Raw genomic sequence first — 11,807 nt, 5'->3', positions numbered from 1 at the left:
ATTGCAAAAAATATTTTTGTGAGTAGTCAAAACAATTTCACCTCGCTTGCGAATATTACCCTTCACTTTTATCGTTATCGAGTTCGAGTACTTTGGTGGTGAGTACAATCGAACTCACAAATAATTCAAAATTTGTTTCAATATATTTTTTTAGAATATTAAACGCATTTATTTGCATTGCAACTTTACACTTCAAAAATAACAATTTAGGTGAATTTTATATATTTTTTCACGATTTGCAGCTACTAATAATTCTATATAGTATATAATATTTGAATATTTTTGTTTACGAATAAATTCACACATTTTAAGGATATACATATATATAATGAGCTGAATTTTTGGTGGGGAGCAGGAGCATACACACAACACTTTCGACGCGTAATTATGTCAAAAAGAAGTTAGAATACAAACAAAAAAAAGAAACAATAATCTGGGATGGAAAAGACTTAAGCCAATCATATTCACAGACATATTTGCTTCATTCTAATTAACATATGTATGTATTTGCATTCATGGTGTTTCGTTGTAACATTTCAAACGCGGTGTGGTGGGGTGTGGTGGGATGTATGGAGTATATGAGAAGGAGAGCAGGGCACTTGAGAACCTCATTCTCGAACTCCATGCCAACATGGTGGATCAATGGCACAATGCCAGCTACCACAACGCCGCCGCGCGTATTGCTATTTACCCAAACCCACCCACATGTAATTGGGATCGATGAATTGTGCACCATGATAGCCGCGCGGATTCATCGCCACCAGCGAGCGTATCTTCTGCGACGGCCGATATGTGCGAATCGCATGTAGTAACTCTGTGAAAGTAAAAAATCTCTTAAATCTTTAAGTCTAAGAAAATTATCTTTGTGTACCCACCCGCATTAGCCTCATGTTCACCGGCCATGCGCTCATGCAACTGCCGCAAGGGATGATGACCTTCTAGTAATTTCGCTTCCTCATGATTCAACGGTTGGGATTTCTCATTGTAGCGCACATTCTTCGAGAGATCCGTAAAAAAGTTGCCCAGATGGGTCATGGCGCCTATAGAATTAATGATTAATTTATATAAATATAAATCTCTTAGTCATAAGTCATTTCGCGCACAAACTCACCAGCGCTAATGGAGGGCAAAAAGTTCCGTTGATCCACATTGCCGGTCTTGTTACGCTTGTAAGCCAATTTCTTTGCCTCGTTAAACTCTTGTTGACGATCGTGCTGATATGCTGTGTAGGGTATATAACCGGACTCCAAGCGACGATTACGCGCGTACGAAATACGTTTGGTACGTAACGGTTGTTCGTTTTTATAACGTTCGCTATCACCACTCATATCCAGTTTATAATCATAATCCGTTAGAGTTTCTATGGGTTTCTTGCGTTTCTCCACATCCTCTTCCTCCTCTTCCAGCGCGTTCGACCCGCTGACGTCATTCTCACTCTTATCCGCTTCGTTTGGAGTTTTTTTCTCCTCACCTGGCACAAATTCAGGTGCCTTCTTGTAGACGACAATATCATCTGCGTCAAAATCATTTTCTTGCTTCAGTTGTTGTTGTTTTTCAGCAGTTTCGAAAGGTATACGTAACCTTGATTCATATGCCGATAGCTGCTGTTGTGACGTTTTCGCTTCGCTTGTTTGTTGTTGCGTTCGCAATGCTTCCTGTCGCCTTCGCCCAAATAGCCAACTGCCCAGCCATTGCAGTTGCCGTTGACGTCTTTCCTCGGCAGGAATTTCAATATCATTTGGCTGCAATAAATCTCGCAACGTCATTTCGTCGGCGATTGTTTTGCCAAACACAGCATTTCCGTTTCCGTCTATAGATTTTTCATTATCAAAATTCCGCGAATCAATTGCAAAGTCGTCAAAGTATTGGCGTGGCCAATGTTGCGGATAGCCGTAACGTAGCTGTGCGTCAGGTGGCCACTTGGCTGCCACTGCGGAGGAAAATACAGAGTAGAGAATATAAATTTAAATATTAAATGGAGGAACTTTAAATTTCGCGGAGTTCTTAAACTTTTAAATTAGGTGAATTACAGGGGGTTAATCCTTCCTAAGGTGAAACCATGATTCACAAATGTTACGATCTAAAGCGGTAATATTAATTATGTGCAATTTTTAGTACCAAACAGAACGAAAAACGACCCAAAAGAAGATCATTCAATAGCAGTCGACGTGAAGGTCGGGTACGGGTTTTCCGATTAACCAAAAAATGGTTGAGGCATGGAAAGAAACAAACTATTATTGGCGTCGATACAAGGTTCTAGATATCCGATTTCAACAAAAAATGTAAAAATTTAATTCGGCCTAAGTTCCTAGTTTTGGAGAGTTTTATGGTAGACTCCAAATTGCCAGTTTTTCGTGGAAGGTTTTGGAACCACGTTTGAAAGTGACTCCTAATGGCTTGTCATCATGCCTAACGGATAGAAAATTTAGTATATCTCTGATAAAGTAATTCCGATGCCGATAGTGTTATCATTTCCATTACTAATCATCATAGAAGCCCACACAATCAAGGTTTTTACAGATTCGCCAAAACTCCGTTCTTACCAGTAATTTAAATACTAACAACTTAAGATGTATCAATAATGCTTTCCATTATGGAACCTCAAACTGAACTTTTGCGAAGTTGATGGATGCCGAGGATTAAGCTTAAGCTTCGGGCACTGCTTAATCCTTACTCACAGTCTACCACATTGAGTACTGGAATCTATCTAGATGGATTTAAAATCACACATTGTGAAGTAACGTCAGTCGCAGAAGACGAAAGAAGCGTAAATAGGAAATGTTAGGGCTCTCACACCAACTATGTGTGACTGAAAACATTCCTAACAAATAAGGAAAGGCTAAGTTCGGATGTAACCGAACATTTTATACTCTCGCAATTTATTGAAGAAATTTTATTAAGATAACGCACAAATTTACCCATAAATTCGGCATAAAGTTTAATAGAATAATGAAAATCGTCATATATAGTGTATGAGGGCTGAGGTAATTCCTGAACCGATTTCATTCAATTTCACCAGCAAGGTACACTATATGCAATACTATACGCTCACTTAATTTTGCTAAGATATATCACATATTAACTAATACATATATGCGTAATAAAGCCCAACGAATTTTTGAAAAACTTATAATTAGGTATATGGGAGCTAGGGGATGTTGTGACTCGATTTTAATAATTTTTGGAACAGAGACACACTAGTATTGGAAGAAAACAATTTCCTCTGAATTACATTAAATTATCTGAGAGATTTACCCATATTTTCGGTTAAAATGTATCCTTAGGCGCTGAGTTCAACATGTTCGATATCTGGGGCCTTGAAAAGTTATAGTCCGTTTTCGACAATTTTTTCACAAGTGATGCCACAGATCCTATACAGTATTTGTGTAAAGTTTTATTTCGCTAACATCGTTGGTTCCTACTGTATACTTTATAAAGTGAAGGATTCAGATGGAATTCAAAATTGAGTTATAAGGAAAATAGTTGTGTACCGATTTCGCTCATTTTTAACCGTGTTGTCAGGGTGTCAAGAAAATATTATATACCGAATTTCATTCGAATCAGTCGAGTAGTTCCTGAGATATGGTTTCTGACCCATAAGTGGGCGATGCTACGCCCATTTTCCATATTGTAAAAAAAATTTGAGTGAAGCTTCCTTTTGCAATTTCTTCTGTAAAATTTAGTGTATCTGACGTTTTTCGTTAGTGAGTTAACCCACTTTTAGTAATTTTCAACCTAACTTTCGTATGGGAGGTGGGCGTGGTTATTATTCGATTTCTTTCATTTTTGGACTGTACTAAGAAGTGGCTAAGTTTGGTTTATATAGCTTTATTCGTTTGCGAGTTATATACAAAAAACCTATTTGGGGACAGGGTCACGCCCACTTTTCAAAAACAATTACATCCAATTGTGCCCCTTCCTAATGTGATCCTATGTTCCAAATTTTATTTTCATAACTTTATCTATGGCTTAGTTATGACACTGTATATGTTTTCGGTTTCCGCCATTTTGTGGGCGTGGCAGTGGACCCATTTTGCCTATTTTCGAAAGCAACCTCCTCAGGGTGCCAAGGAATATGTGTTCCAAGTTCATTAAGATATCTTAATTTTTACTCAAGTTATCGCTTGCACGGACAGACGGACAGAGGGACAGACAAACAGACAGACGGACGGACAGACATCCGGATTTCAAATCCACTCGTCATACTGATAATTTTTATATGTATAACCCCATATCTAGCTCTTTTATTTCTGACACAAACAACCGTTATGTGAACAAAACTATTATACTCTGTGCAACATGTTGCGAGAGTATAAAAATTTTGAAGTAGGTATGTTGTCGAGTTAAAAGCTATCGATTGCATAAAAATCTGGGTGGGTACTCGTACGATTGTCGTGAGAACGGATATTTGCAATTCTCCTCCGGATCGATCCTGCAATCAGCACTACAAGATATTGTCCTAATAGTTTAAGTTTATTCTTTACAATTGACGAACTAGAAGAACTAGAAATCTTACCATACCATAACCGTTTTATTTCTGGATCCCAGGATGGAAAAGTTGAATGGGTGAATGAAAGGAATATGATATTCAGAGTCGAATTTGCTGCTAAAACAACAAATATTAATGTCCAAAGAGGTGGTTTTCGGCATGTTCAAGAACTGAGTTTTGATTAAGGTCAAAAATTATGGAATATGAGAAAATATAATTGAACTTAATTTATTAGATTGCGTGAGATATCGCGTCGTGCCCCCTGGACTTAAAAATTTATGATGATTTTTTGGTTAAATTGTTTTGAAAGCCCACACCTACACACATTTTGCTATCTCTTCATTTATGTAACACAATGGCATTATGCTACTCATTTTGTTGTTATCTATACACGTGGGTATGTACGAGTATTGTGTGAGTAATTAGTTTTTATTGTGGAAATTAAATTGCATACTTTTTAAAATGATCCCTCGTATTTAACTGCTGTGACACCCTTTCAATTATGTGACAACCGAATTGTGCGCATTTGAAGGCAAATTAATGAGCAGTGTTTTGTTTGATTTCGCATGGCATACGCTGATAAGATGTTGCGATTTTTGACCTATTGTTTCACGTCGATTTTTTTCCCACCCATTTGTGGATGTGTATGTAGGTATGTATTGCTGTGATAACTGATTAATGGAAAATTTGTATTGTTTGCTTAAACAAATGTTGTGATATTATATGGTATTGTTGTTGTTGTATGTGTGTCGGCTCTTTTGTGATTATATGTGTATTTTATGATTTTACAAATTTTATTTGGAACTGTAGCACATTGTAAACATAACTGCATACAAATATACTATACATACATATAAATATTCATGTGTTCATTCACGCCAAATTTTAATTAAAGCAATTTAAATGAATAAATATGAAATTAAATACATACATACATACATACATACATACATGCATATGTCTATATGTCAGCAATTTAATACAAATTTAAAGCAATACAGTTATTTTGAATTGTTTTTGTATATTTGCCAATGCCGATATGTACAAATGTGTTCCATACAAATTTAACTTTCCCACAATATCTGAATTTTATAATTAAAATAACAAATTGCCTGCCAATCATTAACGCTCACCAATGTACATAAATACATACAGACAATGCAAAACAGTTCGAGGAATGCATAAAAAATATTAAAGCATAAATTTAACTTGATTTACCAAAGCTTATTATGGTTGCGTTTTACTCTAGAGACCGACAAATTGTTGTTGTAGCTTTTGTTGCACTTGAAATGCACAGTTTTAGCACACACAAACATGTTTTTTATTGGCAGTAATATAAATAGGCTGATAAGTAATAAATTAGTATCAATTTACATAAATGACCAACGGGGCGTATGAGCAACTTCACAGCAACTAGTGGCAAATGCATAAAGCAAGGGAAGTGCTCTCGTGAACTTTTCATATTTTCATGGGAATGAGACTAGTAGAGTGCATCTCAGCGCTTGTTGTGAAAAAAGTTAAAGTATGTAAAAACTGAAACTAGTCAAAAGAAACGTAGGAAAACTTCGCTTCCCACACCCTTCCCACACTATATTCGAATTGAATTTAGATTATTTGAAATCAAGATATTTTCTTTTGAAGTTACTGTGGATTACAGAACTAAAGAATACCCACTCATTCACATAAAAAGCGATAATGTCGACCAACTACGTGAGCGCTTAAGTCACTCACTTTATTGTTATACTCTCGCAACCTGTTGCACAGAGTATCATAGTTTTGTTCACATAACGGTTGTTTGTGTCACCAAGAAATATAAGAGTTAGATATGGGGTTATATATACATAAATGATCAGGATGACGAGTGGATTTGAAATCCGGATGTCTGTCCGTCCGTCTGTCCGTCTGTCCGTGCAAGCGATAACTTCAGTAAAAATTAAGATATCTTAATGAAACTTGGAACACATGTTCCTTGGCACCCTGAGGAGGTTGCTTTCGAAAATGGGCAAAATCGGTCCACTGCCACGCCCACAAAATGGTGGAAACCGAAAACCTATACAGTGTCCTAACTAAGCCATAAATAAAGTTATGAAAACGAAATTTGGAACATAGGATCCCATTAGGGAGGGGCACATTTGGATGTAATCTTTTTGGAAAAGTGGGCGTAACCCCCAAATAGGTTTTTTTTATATAACTCCCAAACCAATAAAGCTATATAAACCAAACTTTCTGCAGTCGTTTCTTTTAGCCATTTCTTTATACAGTCCAAAAATGAAAGAAATCGGGTAATAACCACGCCCACCTCCCATACAAAGGTTAGGTTGAAAATTACTAAAAGTGGGTTAACTCACTAACGAAAAACGTCAAAAACACCAAATCTGCCGTAAGAAATGGCAGAAGGAAGCTGCACTACGATTTTTTTACAAAATGGAAAATGGGCGTGGCGTCGCCCACTTATGGGTCAAAAACAATATCTCAAGAACTATTCGACCGATTTCAATGAATTTCGGTATATAACACTTTCTTGACACCCTGATGAATATGGGCGAAATCGCTTCACAACTACGTCTGCTTCCCATATAACTGAATTTTGAATTCCATCTGATTCGTTCACTTTATAATCTATTCATAAGGAACCAATGAAGCTAGCGGAATAAAACTTTACACAAATACTGTATTTGAGCTGTGACATCACTTGTGGAAAAATTGTCAAAATCGGACCATGACTTTTCAAGGCCCCTGATATCGAACATGAAGAACTCAGTGCCTAAGGTTAATTTTTCACCGAAAATATAGGTAAATCCCTCAGATATTTTAATGTAATTAATTCCCTCTGAATTTTTTTCTTATAACAGTTTATCTCTGTACCTGAAATGGTAAAAATCGGGTCATAACTTCCCCCAGATCCCATATACCTAATTATAAGTAATATTAAATTAAGTGAGCGTATAGTCTTCGATATATCGTATCTTGATGATGAAAACGAGTGAAATCGGTTTAGAAATTACCTCAGTCCCCATATACTATTTATGATGATTTTCGTTATTCTATTGAACTTTATACCAAATATATGGGTCGACTTGTGTTATCTTTATAAAATTACATCAATAAATTGCGAGAGTATAAAATGTTCGGTTACACCCGAACTTAGCCCTTCCTTACTTGTTTTTTTTTTCATTTGTTGGTCGCTGATAATCGAGGTGACATAAAAACGAAGTAAATTTGTCACATCGAAGTTTGATCAAATCGCAAATTGCCGTGCAAATCAGTGAAGTTATAAAAACTCTGTCAGTATATTTATGGGAGTGGGAGTGGAGTGGGAGTGTGTGAGTATTTACGGTTTATTGAAGTTGTATATTTTTAGAGTAGGCGATGATATGCTTTTTTTGTATATGCAACTAATAAACCATTTAGTAAGAAGTTTTTATGCTAGTTTTTAAGGTCATTAAATAAATGTTACAAGAATTCAAGGAAGAGCAACATTAAAAATTATATATTTCTATTCAACAAATATGAATCGATCTGTTATCTATCAACAAATCTTTAATAATAGGTCCTACTGAATTTTGGTATTTGGAAAAAAAAAACATTAACATCTATTTCTAATAATCGTCTTAAGGCTGCAAAAAAATCTATTTTTTTGTTTTGTTTTAAATCTCTTCCAAAACTATTCAAGAATATGTCTTTAAAATTCCAGAGGCCAATTCGACATATTTTCGAAGCTAGAGCAGTTTTAGTGGCCGAGCGTCGGGCAGGTGCGTATGCTCTCCGAAAACTTTAAAGAGTGTTTTCTCGAGTTTTCATTTTCACAAGTGTTAGAAATCAGTGCCGGCGATAGCAAAAAGAATATATGTCCGATCGAAAAAAAAACCAAAGTGATCTAGCTTCAGTATTAAATTATCTTCTATTTGAACTAAAAAAGTTGGACAAAAGTATTATTTAAACTACTTGTTTTGCAACTTAAAGTCAATTTTTTTTTCTTAAAAAAGTGATTTTTTTTCAAACTTCGAAAAAATTTGTAATTTTATAACTTCTTCGGTATTTTTTTAGTTCATAAAGAAAATAAACTTAAAGGAATAAAAAAAATTGGTTCGACTGTTTCAGATGCATCGCACGACCTCTGGCACCGATTTACAAGTGCAGACTCCAGGTGCTCCAGAAAAATACTTACAACTTTGAAAAAATTTCAATATTTTTTAATAAAAAATATTGTTTTTTAAGCCTTAAATATAGTACACTATCGTCTAAAAATTCCGTTTACCGCAATCATTTCCTTCCCTTTCAAAAAAAATTGCTAAAAAAAACGTTTTTTTCGGCTTCTAAAGCAGACACTGTCTTAAGATCACTCACTAATTAAGGGATCACTCACTATGTTGTAGTAGAAAAATCTCTCGCAACTTAAAAAAAAATTCTAGTACCAAAAAAAAATGGATTTTTATTTTGTCCGAATGAGTCCGAAGAATTATGAACTAAACTAAACTAAAGGGTCTTATAAGGAAAGTAGTCGTGGTTGTGAACCGAATTCGCCCATTTTTTATCCGTGTTATCAGGGTGTAAAGAAAATATTATATACCGAATTTCATTGAAATCTGTCGAGTAGTTCCTGAGATATGGTTTTTGACCCATAAGTGAGCGATGCCACGCCCATTTTTCATTTTGTAAAAAAATCTGAGTGCAGCTCCTTCTACTATTATTTATGTGAAATTTAGTGTTTCTGTCGTTTTTCGTTAGTGAGTTAACCCATATTTAGTAATTTTCAACCTAACATTTGTTTGGGAGGTGGGCATCGTTATTATCCGATTTCAACTATTTTCATGGTGTGTGGTGGGGTACGTAAGAGAACCGACTGCAGAAAGTTTGGTTTATATAGCTTTATTGGTTTACGAGTTATATATAAATAACCGATTTGGGGGCGGGGCCACGCCTACTTCCCCAAAAAAACTACACCCAAATATGCCCCTTCCTAGAGCGATCCTTTGTTCCAAATTTTATTTTTATAACTTTATTTGTGGCTTAGTTATGACACTTTATGTGTTTTTGGGTTTCGCCATTTTGTGGGCGTGGCAATGGTCCGATTTCGAAAGCAACCCTCTCACTGCCCCAAGGAACATGTATTCCAAGTTTCATTAAGATATCTAAATTTTACTCAAGTTACAGCTTGCACAGACGGACAGGCGGACGGACGGACAGACATACGGATTCCAAAAAATTTTGGGTTTTTTTTTATATGGAAAATTAACAGTCGAGAACATAACATTTATTAAAGAAGAGCACATTCCTGAAGATTTTTAAAACTCTTTTGCAAAGTCGCTGTCTGATGCATAAAACGAATGACGGTGAAAACGATACAGTAGCAAGCGCTAAGGATACCCAATATCAAGATTAATCGTCTAAAAACTGAATCTAAATCTCAATATTAAAACTGGATGAACCAGGACCTAAAACTAACACTTTATCGGGATTTGACAGACCGAATCATATCAAGAAATGGATCTGCCAATTAGCGACCTAAGTCATGAGATATTCCTAACCAGTGGGTAACTAACATTTCTGAAAGAGTTGGTACATATGTAAGTCACTGGGTATGGGTCTATAATTTTATTTAATCACTAAATATTATAAAATTTGGAAACAAATAAACAAAAAACTGTTTTTTTTACTTGGAATAAAAGTAAAAGTTCTATGTCTCTAAAATATATTCTATATATTTTCTATATATTAGAACAAATGATTGAAAAGGATTATATTGGATTGATTATTTTTACGGATATATGCTGAATAATTTCAGTTGAGAGAATAAACTATTGTATATGTATTATAAATTATTCTTTAAATTACATCAATCCTGTAATAAGATATTTAAATTTTTTCGTACAAAACAAGGTATAAAATTGTTTTATATTTATTTTTTCCCGAAAATAATATTACGATAAAATTGTTATTGTTTCTTTGAATATTTGACTATTAACGGTCTCTTTGTAGTCAGCACAAGAAAAAAGATGAAAAGCTGCGAAAAATTCAATTTTTAAGAGGAACAAAGTAAAGAGCACGTAAACGATAATAATTTGGCTAAATTTTTACTTTCTTGCGTGGAAGTGACATTATTAAAAATTGTAATTAAAAGTGTTTTGGGCAATTACTATCATATTACCGTTAGCGCCTGGTTGCGAAACTTTTTTTTAAGTTTTTTGTTTTGAAGTCATATTAATTTATTTCCTCTTTTTTGCGAATCATTTTTTTCACGCCGCTAAAAGTCGCACTCAATGACCTAACCAATGAGGAAGAACGCACTTCATACACACACACACACACACACACACTTACCTTTGTTAATGAGAAACATGAGCAACAACAGCAGTGTCCACTTGAATGGCCACAATGTAAACATACCGCGACTGCAATTGTTGCCCACACCACGCCAGCGACTACAACAAATGAATGTTGTCAACATTGACAACAACAACAAAAAGCAAAAAATATAAATAGATGCGAAATTTTCAAGTAATCCGAGCTGTTGTTAAATGTCGCGTTTTAATAGCCACATGCTGAAGCACGCTCGACCTATGCGCGCTGCACACGTAAACAATAACAACAACAACAGCAGCAATAAACACACGAAATTTAATACGGACTGCGGACTAGAAGGTTTAAAGGACTATTTGGCAAAACAAAAAAAACTTTAAAGTTGATCAAAATGTTGCAATTGAATGTTGTACTTTCGCACGCAAACAACCGTTACGGTTTACCGTTAAGCGCGCAATGCTCTGCGCCTAAATGTCGACTACAACTGAGAACCGATAGCGAATGCGTTGCCACTTTTATACGCAACGGACACGGCAGCAGCATGCTTGTTTGCTGCGCTTGCAACTTCGCGACGCGCAGCCACAAACACACACACACACACACACACTTACACTTCCACATCGAGATAGATAGATAACAGTATAATATGTAATACATAAGCGCACAAGTGCTACGCTAATGGGACGGCTGATTGCATGTAAATGTGAGAGTGTGTGTTTGTGATACTCCTCCTCCTTCCCTCTACTTTGAGTCACACCTGTTGGCAGCGTTGCGCTACTGCTGAGTGGGCGACTCCCCTGCCCCCATTGACTTTTGGTGCTGGAAGGGTGCTGCTGCACAATTTCGACAATTTGTCTGTCCTGTCTGTGCTTTGTGCGGCCCGACGCAACGCTTTCGTCGTCACACAACAGACAATGGCAATCGCCATGACAAGGCGGTAGGCGGTGTGGTGAAATTTCCGAATGCCGTTGACTTTTTTGTGACAGAGATACCGTCGCTGATTAGTTTGTCGTTTAGT

At 35.9% G+C, this 11,807-nt stretch overlaps 1 protein-coding gene across 1 annotated transcript; it reads right to left on the bottom strand.

Annotated features, from left to right (window-relative positions):
• Positions 1 to 475: 475 nt before the first annotated feature.
• On the bottom strand, positions 476 to 11,290 carry LOC105218829 (uncharacterized). The gene is made up of 4 exons (XM_011194659.3): positions 10,811 to 11,290; positions 1,112 to 1,930; positions 876 to 1,040; positions 476 to 814 (listed from the first exon to the last, which is right to left on the bottom strand). Exons 1-4 carry the CDS (start codon positions 10,935 to 10,937, stop codon positions 684 to 686), a joined length of 1,242 nt encoding a protein of 413 aa, XP_011192961.1. The 5' UTR covers positions 10,938 to 11,290; the 3' UTR covers positions 476 to 683.
• Positions 11,291 to 11,807: the final 517 nt, after the last annotated feature.

This window comes from Zeugodacus cucurbitae, chromosome 6 (genome assembly GCF_028554725.1).
Source record: "Zeugodacus cucurbitae isolate PBARC_wt_2022May chromosome 6, idZeuCucr1.2, whole genome shotgun sequence".
NCBI classification, from domain to species: Eukaryota; Metazoa; Arthropoda; class Insecta; order Diptera; family Tephritidae; genus Zeugodacus; species Zeugodacus cucurbitae.
Note: the sequence above shows the minus strand (reverse complement) of the source record. Positions and strands in the feature narration are given on the sequence as shown.